This window comes from Diadema antillarum, unplaced genomic scaffold, assembly GCF_040938485.1.
Source record: "Diadema antillarum isolate AM-2024a unplaced genomic scaffold, OU_Dant_1.0 seq00000456_RagTag, whole genome shotgun sequence".
In the NCBI taxonomy this organism is placed as follows: Eukaryota; Metazoa; Echinodermata; class Echinoidea; order Diadematoida; family Diadematidae; genus Diadema; species Diadema antillarum.
The window spans coordinates 383,147-399,109 of record NW_027271428.1 but is presented as its reverse complement, the minus strand read 5'-3'; the positions used below and the strand labels follow the sequence as shown (position 1 = coordinate 399,109).

Here is a 15,963-nt window from a genome sequence, read left to right as displayed (position 1 = left end):
GTCACAGAACTCTTCTGTGGTGCTGGTATGGGTGTGTGTGTCAGTGTGTGTAAACCATGTACCACACCATCACACGCTGCAAACGCCTTGCGCAATAAACTACTAAAGATCAAGAGCGAGAAAGACTCGTGAACCGAAGGAGACAAAAATGGTAAGAACACGCTCGTGCGAACTTCGACTATTTTCATGTGAATAATTAACTGTGTGACATAATTTAATACGTTTTATATGTTCCGTTATTCACAGGGAAAGGACAAGAGAACGAGGAAGTTTGCTGCTATGAAGCGCATGATATCTCTCAGAGATCCAAGAATGTAAGTGACATGATCATGACATGTGTGTACGCATGGTCATAGCGTGTATCGTAGTCCCACATATTGTAGTACTTGTAGGTTTTACATAAAATTCCGTAAAGTGGATTCAGAAAGATCCGTCTGTCCGGAGGAGTCTTTAATATAGGTATATATATATATATATATATATATATATATATATATATCAGTTCGGGAAACCCACTCACAAGGGGGGCCCCTCCTTATAAGTAACCCGTCCCCCTTATAAGTAACCCCGTCCCCCTGTAACCCCCGGGGCACCCCTTATAAGGAGTCTCCACGCTTTTTTGCAATGCAACGCGAAAATGAAAGGACTGCGGCAATTCGCTTGATTATGTCCATAAAGCTTCACAAGTTTCCTAGTTACGAAATTTGAGCAAAATCGGTTTGAGGCATCATATATAAAATCATGGATTTAAATGCGATGTCAAACGACCCATGCGAATGCTGAAATGCGAGCGATTACTGGCGTGAGTGTCGCCAGGCGCGGCGGCGCGGCAATGCTTGCGTGCAGACGTGGCGACTGAGTACCATACTCAGTCGCCACGTCTGCACTCAAGCATTGCCGCTTCGTCAATTCCGCCCACGATTCCGCCGTTTGGGCGCTTTTTCTGGAATCATCCCGCGACGCGACGTACGTCGCATCACATCACGCATCCAGCACATACTAAGTACCAGACTGGTATGTGCTGGATGCGTGATGTGATGCGACGTACGTCGCGTCGCGGGATGATTCCAGAAAAAGCGCCCAAACGGTAAGCGGGCGGCGGAATCGTGGGCGGAATTGACGAAGAAAGTGAACTCGTCATACCTACAAAGTGATTATTTTGCTAACAAACTGGAGTATGTCATCTACCCACCTACTCTATCAGTGTGGAATAGTAATTTGGAATATATGGACAAGATCAGGTTAGTACTGATTTAATTTTTCTCGTTACGAATTTGTGTAAAAAGATGTCAGACTTCAGCTTCACGAGGCTAATTCGTGCGCGGAGAGGTGAGAGCCGCAGAAAAAAGCATCGAAAATATTTAGTCGGATCAGGCCGCTAGGTGCGGCAGTCTTGCATTGTGCGAACGCGCTGGCGCCCGTGTTTTGATGGGCGCTCTGCATCGGGTGATTAAAACTCGATTTAAAAAAAAAAAAAAAACAGACAGGATTTTTTCTTCTTTTCATCATGGATAGTGGACATGTGTGTGTAACAAAAAATCACCGTGCAAAGTTGCGACAATTTATACGTCAGATGTGAGATGAATAAGAAGTGAATGGGGGGCCTCATGAGGCGGGGGGAGGTCCTCATGAGGAGGGACCATCCTCGTACGCGGGGGCGGTCCTCATGAGCGGGTTTCCCGGACTGATCTGTGCCGTCTAAAAAAAACACGCATCCGAGAAGCCAGACGCAGTCTCCCCGGAACATTTCCCCGACGACCAGATACAGACGCAGACCGATCGATCTTTCGGTCAAGCTTCACAGTATCACGGCCGTGCACGGCCACGGCACGGTTGAAAAGCTCCATACGCATCTGGAACATCACTCAACGTTGATAGCGGTCTCTGAGGGAACAGTATCTAATCGAGCTGTGTGCTCTTTATCTATTAGATTACTATTCAGTATTAGTTTGATAAGAGTAATATATGACTATTATGACAATGTCTGAGTAGTAAAGTAGAGAGGGAGGTACAGTGTAGGTTAAGCTCTAGCTCTATCTACACTACAGTCAGTCTAGGGCCTACTTCTGATTTTTTTTTCCTGTTGATAACATACGCTGGCCTGGTATAGATTTAATATATAAGTTTAACATTGAAAGATCTAGACATCTGGAATCTGTATCATCGACGGTCAAAGGCAGTTCCACTACCAGTCAGTAGCCAGCATTACGACACGTCACACTGCAGTAGCAATGAATAATTTAATCTAAATTAACAAACAATAAATTACTAGTTTAACAACATATTAGTCTGCTCTGGTCAGTAGAAATAATTGTTCGGATAATATTGTTTTTTCTAGATCTAAATCTGTGTAGAGTCTAATTCTAAGTGTGTTATCAACTTTTTGGTGGCCTTGTGATTGTGCCAGCGGGGTGTTAAGAGTAAATTAAAAGTAAGGTGTACAGTAAGTAATAACAACACAAGTCTGAAGAGGGACGCTCTCTGCAAACAAGAAGTGTACAGAAACAACTGGATTTTTCTTAACAGAGCCAGAGTCAGAGAGGCCAGTAGGCCAAGCTCAGCCTTATCCAGGAACTTCAAACGACAAGCAGTCACGATGTCAACCATAATTCAAAGCGCCGATCGTGCCTCTACGATACCGAATATCACTGTCGCTATTGTCTGACATATCCTCACAAGTCTATTGAGTATTGTGTGTAGACCTCAGTACAGTGGTGGATCCAGGGGATGCACTGCCCCCCCCTTTTTTTTTCATTTTTTTTTAAATAAAAAAAAATAAAAAAATGAAAGGGGGAAGACGAAACCTGGAAGTGGCACAAGAAACAAAAAATTGCACGAGAAACTTTTTTTTTTGCTTGTCAGCTGAACAAATTCGAAAGTGTCACCAAAATATATTTTTGCGCGCCACCCCCTTTATCTGTTTATAACCTGGATAAGCCTCTGCATATGACGTCACGCAGCCTAGTCCGTGCCGTATTGTGTAGAGATCTATAGTCTATATAGTATAAGAGAGAGTCTGGCCAACTTGGTTTTCAGCTTATGAGTTTTGAAGCCTGCGATTGATCAAAGCTGGTCCTGTAATCTTCGTGGAGACATGTCCTTACCAAACTTCACTCACATGCAGTGCCCATTGTTAGCTACCCTTTATTTTGCTCGCTTCTCTTTCATTATGACGTCTGAGCGTACACGCTACCCTCTAACACGTAATGCGCTGAGTAACAACATGGCGTCCAATTTAGCAGTTGGCAAGACTCTCTTGAGGCACTGAGCCTAGTAATTGAAGGGTGTCCTCCCTCTGAGGACAAGTGGCGCGTTGCTAGTGCCTCAAAGTACACATATTTATACAGGGCCGGCATTTATTTGACCGAAAGATCAGTCTGTATTTGGTCGTTGGGGATATGTTCCGCGGAGATTGTGTCTAGTGTCACGGACGGAGGAGAGCGATAACATAAAAAAAATAAAAGACTCCTCCATACAGACGGATCTTTCTGTCCAGGCTTTTATGTGACATCAGTTTACTTAATTTCGAGATCTGCCTGGTTTTTAGTTGGCCTTTTGAGGTACTAGGTGTAAATGGTGTATTTGTTTGCATGGCTACTTTTACAAATCACAGCAGTAGACACAAGGATATTAAACTTCTGTACACCTGTGATTGTTGAAAATGAAGGTGAAAGTATGCTGCTAAGTTGTCTGAATGACGATGTGAAACATGCACAGGGCACTCTCTATTTTGACCTCTAATTCTAAATGAGATATAGTTGACTATGGTACAGACTTCTAGTTTTACAATTTGTGATTGTAGGATGTCGGTACTCTGCTCTGCTCAAGCATCATTTTTTTTTTGGGGGGGGGGGGTTGCAATAGTTTGACAGATACCTCCATGAAGTCATTCTGATGTTACAATTGCTATTCATTTTGTACCCAAAATTACACCAATTCCACTTTATAAAGAGATGATATAGTTTTGGTTGAGATGGGACTTCAGGTTTTAATTTTTTGTGTGTTTGAGATTTGAAATCTCTTTTGAAAGAGCATGCAATCTTATGAGGAAATCAAACTTTGGATGAAAATTCGTTTTGAAATGGCTGAGATATCAAAAAAACAGAGATGTCCTTATAAAGGGTGGGACCTACCTTTTATTCGGACCATTTTGTTTTACTATTGTTTTTTTTTTTATATCTAAGCCGTTTCAAAACCGATTTTCATCAAATCATCTTTGAATTCCCTTTTTAAGTTGTATGTTCTTTAATATTGTACAAGTGGTGTGTAATTGTCTCACAAAAAGTTAAATCTAAATCCCCATCTCAACCAATATTATACCATCCTTTTGAATGACAGGCATTTAAACTTTTCTTGACTATCTTGACCATGCTTACTTACAGCATGTCTATCGAATATAATCTTGTAATCATTCTTTAGATAGCAGATCCGGATGCCAGTTTCTTAACACAAATTGATTGATGAATGATTACACATTCATATGGGCAATTCCGCGGTTAGTAACGTTACATTTTAGGGACATTGTCATGATTTAGATTAGACTCATTTCTCTATCTGCGGATGTGAAGTCTCATTAATGTCACCAGAGATCATTCTAGTGTAGACCTAGAACAGAGCAAAGAATGAAATCATTTCATGGATTATTTTAGAAGAAAGGTCTGCTTTTAATGGCGGTTAGTAACGTTACAAAAAAAGGACATAAAAAATTGATGAGCATCTTTGAACAAAAAGTTTGCTAAAACTGGTATAGCTTGAAATGAATCAACACTTATTTTTCATTTCTAGCTTTAAGGGCAATATCTACCACAAATATCCTTTCTCATTGTAACTTTGTTTGAAAATTAAGTACAAAAATCATGGTTAGTAACGTTACGGTTAGTAACGTTACGGTTTGTCCAGTGATTACAGAATTGTGTGTTAACTCAAATCATTACATGTTTCCTCATGAGAATGCAAAGTTAAAGCTAAGAAACATCAGATAAGACATGAAACTCTTATTGCAATCATCAAACTCATGCAGTATAGTACCATTGTACTTGTATGTTAAAAAAGACTAGAAAAAAAAGTTTGCATAAATTACAAACTAAAAAAAAGTACCACTTTTAAAGACTAGGTCAAGTGATATCCACAGTTTCATAACTTTGCCAATCACTGTTCATCATGACTCACAGTAATTCACAAAAGCAGCCTGTTTTATTGAGCAAAACAGTTAATGTGTTCCTTATCAAGAGTACCTTTAATAAAGGGGAAAGAAATCAAAGAGCAAAAACTAATGTACCGGTATGTAGTATGTACAGTGTATGGCCAATTGTGGTGTGCGTAGTCATTGCACAATAGGAATCCAGCATAATGCAATGTTTTATATTATTGTGAAAGTAGTTTAAGTCATATGATATTAACTCAAATAATACAGTGTATTAGTTGAATTCATGTTTATTCAAGTCTAGAGACATGTATTTTTTTTCTTTTAGACCAGTTTGAATGTCTTATCTCTGCATTGTTCTGAAAAAAAAAAAAGTCTGTTCGCTGTACCTGAAGCGTAATTAACCCCAACAAACCATTGTATGATAATTTCAAATTGGGACAGAAAATTTGAAGTGATGGCCTCAATTGTTTTTAACACTACTTTCCACACAAAATGCTCTGCTGGCCCACAGATTCCATCGATTGCCCCTTCCCAAGGGAAGTGGTTAAAAAAAAAAAAAAATCGCTCAATGTGCACCTTGTGAGCCTTCTGTAGTGATGCAAATGCTGCAGACCCCCCCCCCCCCCAACATTTCCCGCCACGATTCCGCAACGCGCAAAGATTTTGCCGCATCGTTTCATGACTTTTTTCATTGAAGTCTCCCGCATATTTTGAGACAAAATTTGCGACGTCCGGGTACACCGTTCTGCAGTTATGTAATGTTTTGCATAAATGCATGTCGACTTGAAAACAGCTCATATTCGTGATATCGTGTGCAAATCCAATGCAAATTGTGTTTTTTCGTTAATTTGATAATAATTAGATTGTTTCAACCTTTGACCAGTGAAATTAATCAGTAGTAATGTAGATAAGCTTGAAAAAGTGCCTGTAACAAATTTTGGCAATAAAACCAATAGAAAACAAAAGGGGAAAAACATTAAAATACATAGGAAATTAACAAAACAATAAAAAACAAAGAAACTGATTTTGATTTTGCTATTTTTTTGTAAGAAAATTGTTTTATGTGTCTTGAGGAACTCTGACACAAAAATTTAGCAATCCTTCAGTCTTTTTTATGGCGTTATAGGTGAAAATATGATTTCATTTGTAAATTTGCATATTTAATTTACTAAAAAAACAAAACAATATCTTTTCCTGTATGACCACGTAATCTTGTAGTTGACATCTGGCTCTATCATCAGGTAAAATTTTGCCAGACCAGGACCTGTCCATTGGAGTCTTATTCACTTATTTCATGGTTAGTAACGTTACAATACACACAGGCTGTGGTTAGTAACGTTACGTGGTTAGTAACGTTACACATTTTGACTGCCGTTATTTCTAACTTCTATAATGATTAGTAATACTTATTTTTATATTTCAATTAGTCATTGGACACAGCAGGAAAAATTGAAATATTATCATTCATAGACACTTTATACTCTCTGGAGGTAAATAATTTCACTTTTTGGTTAGTAACGTTACATGACTGTCTGATGGTTGGGGAAATGCACACATGTTTGCATTTTGAAGACATATAAGTTGATTTTACTTAATCTATCCATGAGAGTACTGCATTGCCTCTATGAATTCAATATTTGTGGCTAGAAAATGGCATTTAACTTGACTAGCTATCTTCTTTGCCATTATGGAGATTTTGCTGATGAAATTCAATCTGAAAGATTACTTGTTCAAAATTGGTGAATTCAATACCTAAAACTATCAAGATACCCTGAAAACTAGTTTTTCCTGAATTATCAATGTGTTCTTTCTGAAGTCAAACACAAAAATCAACGAAAAAACCAAATTGAAATTTTATGGTCATGTCCCTCTAACTGCGGAATTGCCCATATTCTTTAACAAAAGTTGAGGAGTTTCATGCAATATACATATTATGATTTGATAACCAAAACCTCTGCCTTCAATGTCTTTAGATGTGGAATGACTTTGAAATAGATTTCAAATTGTTTTAGTTTTTTTCACATACATGTGGACTTTTATTTGCATGTTTTCCCTTGTAAACACTTTCTCTGATCAATTTTTATCGACTGTATTGTCATTACAGCAAGGACAAAGATAGAGCAAAGCCAAAGGATCAATGGAAGAAGAAGAAAGAGAATGCATCTAAAGTGACAGAGCGGGAAGTGCCCCAGTACTCTTCGGCTCTCTTCTTCAAGTATAACACTCAGCTTGGACCTCCATACTATGTCATTGTGGACACAAACTTTGTCAACTTCTCCATCAAGAATAAGATCGATTTAGTGCAAGGCATGATGGATTGCCTCTATGCAAAGTGTAAGGATCTAATCCAGTTTTGTTTCCAAGAAACCGACAATTTGTTGTGCGAGCCTGTACTGCATGCTTGCAGTTATGATGGCTTGTACCATTTCTTTTTTCATAAGGAGCCACAAATGGCAACTGACTCTTCCCTCAATTGGGTAAATGATTATTGTCATTTTTTTTTCTGCTAGGGCAAGTGCAACTTTCAGATGAATAATAACTTTGCTGTAGCAGTGATAGGGACATCTTTCTATTGAGTATTCTAAAAAATTCTGTATTTCATCTACTTTCGTTTCCTGCAGTCCAATTCTATAGGGGGTCAGTATTATTATCGTCAAGTGCATGTATGCTATATTCACATTGGCTGATATAAATCCCAGTATGATCTGTTGATTTTGTGACGAGGATGAAGAAGATTTTTGTAATTTCAAGTATGTTTTCAAAAATTTAAGAGAAAGATGAAAGTAGTAAACTTACTAACATTGATTTATGCTGAAGACCAATATTTGCACCAATATTAGATTCTCCCACACTTCCGTGGTGCTAGAAGCTCTCAGATATACATGTATACTGTAAATTTACAAACATGGGCTTGCGTTAAATTTTAATGATTATGTTGGATTTCAGGACTTCTTTCAACTTTTAAAGTTATTGTTGCTATGTGATCTTTTCATGATCAGATTTTTCTTCATGATCAATTCAGTAACAGTTTTATACAATGGGGCCTATGTTTGCTCATCAGGCATGTGCAGTGTCTGTCATCAAATGTCACAGTAATATTCACAATCATCCCATTTTTACTCTTGGTAAATGTTGCTCAGGCATACCCTGCATCACTGACTGCGTGATGGGGGAGATTGAAAAGCTGGGCAAGAAATACAACATCGCCCTCAGGACGGTAAAGGATCCCAGGATAGAGCGGCTCCCTTGCATGCACGCCGGAACGTACGCTGATGACTGCATCGTACAGAGAGTGACACAGGTGAGTGTACACTCGAGGCCGTCCAATTTTCGACATCTGGTATGGGCACGATCACATGTGCATTTGATTGCCACAAAATTTTTCAACGCCTAAAAGTGCAATTCCACCCCCCCCCCCAAAAAAAAGTCTCTGTAGTGGACAAAATATGTTATTTTGGTTTACCGACTCCAGTTTGTTTAATCATTCATCCTCATTTCTCCCTTTTCTATGAAACTGTGCCTCCCAACTTTGTCTTAATTCAATCACTTTTTGAATGGGTCATCAGCAGGATGGTCCAATTTTACAAATTAAGATATGATTTTAAAACTTAGAGTTTACTCTTTTGTTATGGAGAAAAGTGGAAAATAATTCTGGCCTACTTTTTGTGAGTTTTGAGCTAAGTGTTTACTTATTTTTTTCTTTGACTATGTCCATTTAAGAAGAAACTTCTTCTTTCCTACTGAGGGATTTAACTCTATTAAAGTTAACTTGCGCATGGAGTTGTACTTTAAACCTCAACACATCAAGCAGAATACATCTGGACATCTGGGACAATGTATCTGTGAGTAAAGGGGCATTGTGGCAAAAGAGCAGTAGACTTGCATATTAAATTGCCATGCTGGCTCTAGGTCCATGAATGTAGTGGTTTAAGTAAATTTGTGCCAGTGAAGCTTTTAAAATTCTCATTTTGTATTTGTACATCATTGTAGAAGATGTCTCAACCCCTGTACTTGCCTAATGTCAGTTTTGCTGATGCTCTTTAACTTAGTTTGTTTATTTGTTTGTTTGTTTGTATGTTTGATTTAATTTTGTCTCCCATCATGTGATTTTGACCATGAAAAGAATGAAACAATGATGAAAAGTGCTCAGAAATATCTAAATGGAATAAATGGCTACCAGAATATGCTTGTTGTCCATTTAGTGATGCACCATAGGTAATGTTTTTTAGTACTTGCATGTGATGTTTGCTCATAATCCCTTTTATGTGTGTGCATGTGTGTATGTGTGTGTAGCTAGTTTTGTGAAGAAAGGGCTATGGTAGGCTTGGTTAGTGCCAGCCAGTGCATGTTCTCTCAAACACTGAGATAAGTATTTGCACCCGAGACTGACACAACTGATTTTGTGTCTTCTTTTCTGTATTTGCTACAGCACAAATGCTACATCGTGGCAACCTGCGACAGGGATCTGAAGCGAAGGATACGAAAGATTCCTGGTGTACCCATCATGTACCTCTCCCAACACAGGTAAGTCCGTGGTGCAGTTTTCTGGAGAAAAGTGTGATATCTTGGATTATACATTGTACTTATTTTTTATTCTTCGTGCTGAGCTGAGTATTATTTGTCCCAAATTTTGTTTTAAAAAAAAAAAGATAACAGATGTCCCATGCTCATTTCAAAGAAATATGCCACCTTTATAGCAACCTCTGACTTTTGCATACCTGTGCAGGGTGCCTGTAATTAAAGTGTTCATTCAGCGCATGACAGTGTATATGTTCAGACACATAGAATAAAGCTTGAATGGAATTGAAACAGAATTTTTCTGTCTTCATCTTTATATTCGCACCAGTGTTATACTCTGCAAGTTGTAGAAAAATGGTCACACCACAAACTATTGCATGTACATACACTTATAAATTCTGTGCTGTCAGCTTGAGCCTGGAACAATACTCATATTGAGCAGTGCCACGAATAAGAGCAACCTGCCCTCACACTCATGGAAAGAAATTACCAATGGCTCTACATCTAAAGAAGAATGTTTGAAATTCATTTTATGATCAATATCATTTAATATCGCTTTTATGATTGACATAATCATGCAGTGTAGGGAAGCAAAAAGAGGAATTCGAGCATCAGATGAAAGAGAGTATGGTGTTGGGTTCGGGGAAGGGACACAGATACAATGATGAATTACCTGCTTCCTTCCTGGCTTTGTTTCATTTCAGATATACGATAGAAAGGATGCCTGATGCATTCGGCGCACCACGTGTATGATGTCAATCTTTTGGAGTGAACGAACTATGCATTGGAAGTCGAGGACTTGAACATTTGTCATGCAGTCTAGAAGCGGTTGATGGCTTGAGATGACTGCAGGGCAATGGATCTATGAGGATTTGCAGCCATTTCATTGTGACATATTCATCACGAAGTTTGACGTACACCATCTAAAACAGTCTTGCTATCCAAATCGTAGGGTGCTCATCACGTTGCATTCACGAAAAAAAAGGATCATTTCATGCTTTTACTGTTGAGTTTGGTTAGCAAATAATGATGTCACCAATTGTGTACGATCCTTATAGGGATAAGGGACGTTGTGACGGTAATGTGAATGACAGTCTGGAGTTGTATACACTGAACCACAACGGCTCCTGATCTTGCAGTTTCATAGATTCAGTGTTATCATTCTTAGGCCTTTGGCATGGACCATGCCCATGAAAATCCAAGGTGCATTAACAAAAAGTAAAATGATTGGTCACCATTTGCGCAATGGACCAAAGTTTGGGAGATGTTTCCAAAGCCATTGCATTTGTGTGTGTATACTGTACAGTGGATGGAAGCCCGCCAGTGCATTCACCAGCCTGCACAGAATGACAATGTTGATGATAACAGAAAATGGATATATGTAAAGTGACTTACATTCTGAGGGGTTTTCCAGCCAGCCAACCGTTGACACTTCATGCAAAAATGTAGAAACATGAAAAAGTTTGGGCCATTCTAGTAGTTTATTAAGAAAACACAAACAACTGAAGGTTATACTTTCTGGAATAGATGAACATTGGTGTGCAAAGAGACCCTGAGATAGTAGAAAACAAGAAAGGCACTCAGAGGGCGCAGACCTCTGCCAAGCAGCTCATTTCCACCCATACATGCATGCTGATAATGAATCACCCTTATTTTGCAGTGATAAAAAAGCCTTTCTGTTGTGTCTCAGCAGAGTCTACCACACAAGCAGCTAGCTGCACACTGTGCTCCCTGTATCTCAAGCAAGCACTCAGTGCACGTATATGCACACCTCAAATTCATGCAGCTCGAACTGCCTCATTTGTCGGCCCTATTTGCCAATGAATCATTCAAAAAACTCGAAAAAAGGTATCCTGGATCCAGACGGTTGCCTGGATCACTACCAAACTTTAATCATCTTTTTCTTGTGTCATTATCAACTTTTCCTGTAAGTTTCATCTAAATCAGTTTAAAACTTTTAAAGTTATTTTACAAACAGACAGACAGACAGACAGACAAACCAACGCCGACAAAAACATAACTTCCTTGGCAGAGGTAATAAGCAGTTTCTTTGCATTTTTCTGCATTGTTCAATGACAATAGCTGCACTCGTAAATTCTTACCACCTGCTGAGTCCATGTAATTCCACCATACTTGCACAAACTGTATGTGTAACCTGTGCTGCGCTTGTACAATCTTCTTTGCCTTTATCATGTACAATTATTTTGTGCACTTCATGAGATTAATGGTACACTGGATAACCACATTGCCAAATACAATTATCATGAAAAACAGCATAGACACTAACAGCTGATGGTACAGTGTTGATTTTTGTGATTTTGATAAGGTTGTAAGAAGGATGATGTGAGCTATCATAGGATATTGTAAAACTTCAAGGAAAATCATGAGCTCTGTTTGGAAACCCAGATGGTTGCTTTATGGAAGGTGATAAACACATGACTTTTCTGGAGAGGAGGTTGTTGTGGCCATCATACAGCAGGTGGTTGCTATACACAGATGTGACTTTACATGAAATGAATGACTGCTGTCCAAGCCAGAGCATCTTACACTATAATTAATACAAAAAACAGTATCCCCTGGCTGCCAAACATCCATGCCTTAGGTCTTTTCAGTTCTTTCATGTATTGTGAGTTCCTTGTAGCCTGTTTCTTGGTCCAGACTGCGGTCAAACTCCAGGTGGGGAAGTTCACCAATGACTATTTCTGCTGTGGTGAAGACTACAGCATCACCCATCAGGTGGCCTCCAACCGTCTGAAAAGACACAATGTTTCAGCAAGCACTTATTTTACTATATATTGTTTTCGGCACATGAATGTTTTAAAGGAGAATAAAACCCCAAAATAATGGTATGTAAATTGAGGGAATACAGCAATATCCATAGGAGACATTGGTGAATGTTTGAGGAAAATTGGACAAGCCGTTGAAGTTTTGGAGCTGCCAGCACTGGATGAGAAGACTCCAACACTTTGTGACTTTATGAATCGAAAATGATGTAAATAAAATGTTATTACAAAAAATCAACACCCCCATCACTTTTATAGCAGAATGAAAGAGAACTTCACTTACCTCTTTCTGAAAACAGGAGGAACTAGAAAAGCACTCTGAGAGGGCAGACCTCCGCCAAACATGCAGCTCATTTCCACCCATACGTACTTGTATAGCATTGTGTGCTGAAAGTCGCCCGATTTCCCAATATAGAAGCCTTTGTTACATCATAAACCCTCAGCTGCACAGCGCACCTTGCCCTAGCAGAAACTAGAGCACGCACTTCAGTGTGTGCATGCAAACCTCAAATACACGCAGCCTGAACTCGCAAGTTCATTGATCCTACCTGCCAAAATATCAAAAATCCTTTATAAATTCCCCCAAAACTTGGATCACTACCAAAAGTTAATCGTTTGATACTATTGTCATTCTCAACCTTTCCTGCAAGTTTCATCCCAATCCGTTAACTACTTTTTGAGTTATTTTGCACACGGACAAACTAACAAACAAACCAATGGTAACGAAAACATAACCTCCTCCCTTGGTGGAGGTAATAATATTCCCACTAACATGTTCATATGTCAGTGACAAGATGAGGGAATGTGTCATTTTATTTTCATTTTTAAATGACATTTTTGGAATTCTCTTTATATTTACTGTATACTTTTTACAATATGCGACATCACAAAATGATCTACTGGTAGTCTTCATATCCAGTGATGGCTGCACCAAAAATTTAAAACTTTGTAACCTTTCAACAATGGATAATCCAACTTTCCTCAAACTTTTTGTGAAATATATGAAGTTGATGCTACATATCGCGAAATATTTTGGTGAAAGAGGATAAGTGAAAAAAAAAAAGTTGGAATAGTTGGATGTGAACATACACACCTTGTGAAGTATAAATGGACTTGAGAAGCTTTTCCCCAACAAAGAGTAAAACCTGCAGTCATTCTTGCACAAGTCAAGCCATTGCTGACTTTCTAAAGGGGGGGGGGGGTTGACTTGAGCATAATGTGCCTACAAGATGCATACTCATTTAGAGCATAATCAAGATATACACAAAGCCTGGGCTTATTTCAATGTCTTCTACTCGCACAAGCCGTGTAAACTTGACTTTGTTCAGATGGAGAACAAAAAATTTGGATGAATATTTTTAAACTATAAGTGAACAGAAAAGACAGATCTCCTAGGACCACTTGGTTTGAAGTTTTTGCTTTGTAACTGTTAAAGACCTGTTGAAATGTATCAGTATGTGATGATATTAAATAAAGACTCATATTATAAAGAGTTTTCCCAAATATGATTCCTATTCATCAGTTCTTTGTTTGTTATCAAAGTTTTCCCTTATTTTGCCTAACTAAGTCTGTGTATCAATAACACCTTTTTTTGTCAGTGGTAACATATCACTGTGAGTACAGCTCCACACTGACTTAGAGAGGAAAATATGCAAGGTAACTTGATTATATTTCTCCTTGAAAAGAGAAACTGTGTCAAAAAGTATGGGACTCAAACTCATACATTGCAGATTCATCGACAGTGCCTGAAGATAAATAATTCACTTTCAGTTTCTGAAGACCTCACCTTTCCTTTATCATCCGACAAGCAAACATGGAGATGGCCTCCAGCTGAGAGGGTTCCCACCAGAGAGACGATCTCGTGGTTGGTTTCTACATGGATAATCTAGAAAGGGATAGTTCCAATACATAAGGCTGGTTGTTTTGTTTTGTTTTCCAACAAGGGAACAGATTTTCCCATGTGTCTTGATGTAATTTCACTACCATTTCTCAACAAAATATCTGTAGTGCTTGCTCTTTATATAAATGCACAGCATACAATGTATACTTAACTATATTCTGATTCTTACATATCTACTAAATAAATAGAGGAATTCTAAAATCTAGTCACTTCTATAGCTATTATAGCTTTTCTATCACATGTACACGGCAAAGCCCCCTCAAAAAGCATAAGAACCGAAAATGAATACATGTATTAGGAAAAGAAAAGAGATAAATAAAATCGCATTAGAACAGACTTGTGGACTACGTGGTACGTGTCTATTTGTGATTACAGGTATGTATGTTTTTGTGTCTCCATGATATTCATTTGGTGTGGCTGTAGCATAACTAGTTTGGGCCCAAGGATTACTTTGACATATGATTAAGAAAAAAAAAAAATGCTGAAAATTGTTGTCACATTCAAATATACTAAAGCACACTTATATCTAGCTCTTGTCAGACTGATGTAGTTCATAATGATACATTTGGTTGTGTGTGTGTGTGTGTGAATATATTCATGTTTTTCATATTATATACTGTAGTCACTAGAGAAGAAATGATGCTATCACAAAACGTACTTTGTTGATTGCTATCTTGATCTCAAAGTATTGATACATTTTTTATGATATATAGTATATAAACAGTTGTATGTATATATAAATAAATGAATATATATATATATATATATATATAGTATATATATATATATATATAGTATATATATATATATATATATATATATATAGTATATATATATATATATATATATATATATATATACAAATATATATATATATATAAACAAAGTATGTTTTGTGATAGCATCATTTCTTCTCTAGTGACTACAATATATAATATGAAAAACATGATATATTTTGACACATATCAATATTGCATATTATGACTATTTGGGGAATGCATCTCGGGGATTCTAACAGCATGGCTGCATGTTGCTCACCGTTACAGAATCAGCTAGTCTAAGAGTAGCTCTCTTTAGACTCCCTACGCAGGATAAGATGAATGCGGCCTTCAAACCATGAGCCGTCACATACTGGAGAAGTCTGCTTTTTAGTTCCTCCCCAGGTCTCAGTCGAAGGCAGTGACATCGGAGACTGCTTTCCATACTCAAAGTGTCATCCTTGAAACAGACAAAGAGGTCGCAAAAAGAATGAAGTCACTTACATTGTATATTTCCTCCTGAGATACATTTGTTTTTTTGATTAATGCACATTACCGAATCATCCACACAAACAAATTTGTGGTCTTTCAGGAGAAATATGTTACACATGATGGTATGATAATGCCAGTAGATACAATTCTTTGGTTAGGCTAACCCACTTCAAACATATTCCAGGTCCCCAGGTACTATTTCTGATATCACTTAGTTGTTTTTGGCAAGTTAACAAAGTTGTGATACAGGCTATCCTCACAAGCTTTTTTCCTCTATATGATTCAAACCAATTTGTCATATACCTACCATCAAATGCATTTGTTATGAAAGAATACTTCCTCTGAATTTGAGGACTAAACATCAGT

At 37.9% G+C, this 15,963-nt stretch overlaps 2 protein-coding genes across 3 annotated transcripts; one reads left to right on the top strand and one right to left on the bottom strand.

The window, feature by feature from the left end:
• The first annotated feature begins 36 nt into the window (after positions 1-36).
• On the top strand, positions 37-10,417 carry LOC139732935 (rRNA-processing protein FCF1 homolog). 2 transcript variants are annotated; one of them, XM_071643772.1, is made up of 6 exons: positions 37-151; positions 247-314; positions 7,251-7,480; positions 8,287-8,447; positions 9,576-9,670; positions 10,369-10,417. In XM_071643772.1, exons 1-6 carry the CDS (start codon positions 149-151, stop codon positions 10,415-10,417), a joined length of 606 nt encoding a protein of 201 aa, XP_071499873.1. In that variant the 5' UTR covers positions 37-148. The 2 variants fall into 2 exon arrangements, with proteins under 2 accessions (XP_071499873.1, XP_071499872.1); XM_071643771.1 differs by having other exon boundaries at positions 140-314.
• Positions 10,418-12,262: 1,845 nt separating this feature from the next.
• On the bottom strand, positions 12,263-15,550 carry LOC139732946 (bifunctional protein GlmU-like). The gene is made up of 3 exons (XM_071643782.1): positions 15,386-15,550; positions 14,234-14,332; positions 12,263-12,415 (listed from the first exon to the last, which is right to left on the bottom strand). Exons 1-3 carry the CDS (start codon positions 15,548-15,550, stop codon positions 12,263-12,265), a joined length of 417 nt encoding a protein of 138 aa, XP_071499883.1.
• Between the last annotated feature and the right edge of the window lie 413 nt (positions 15,551-15,963).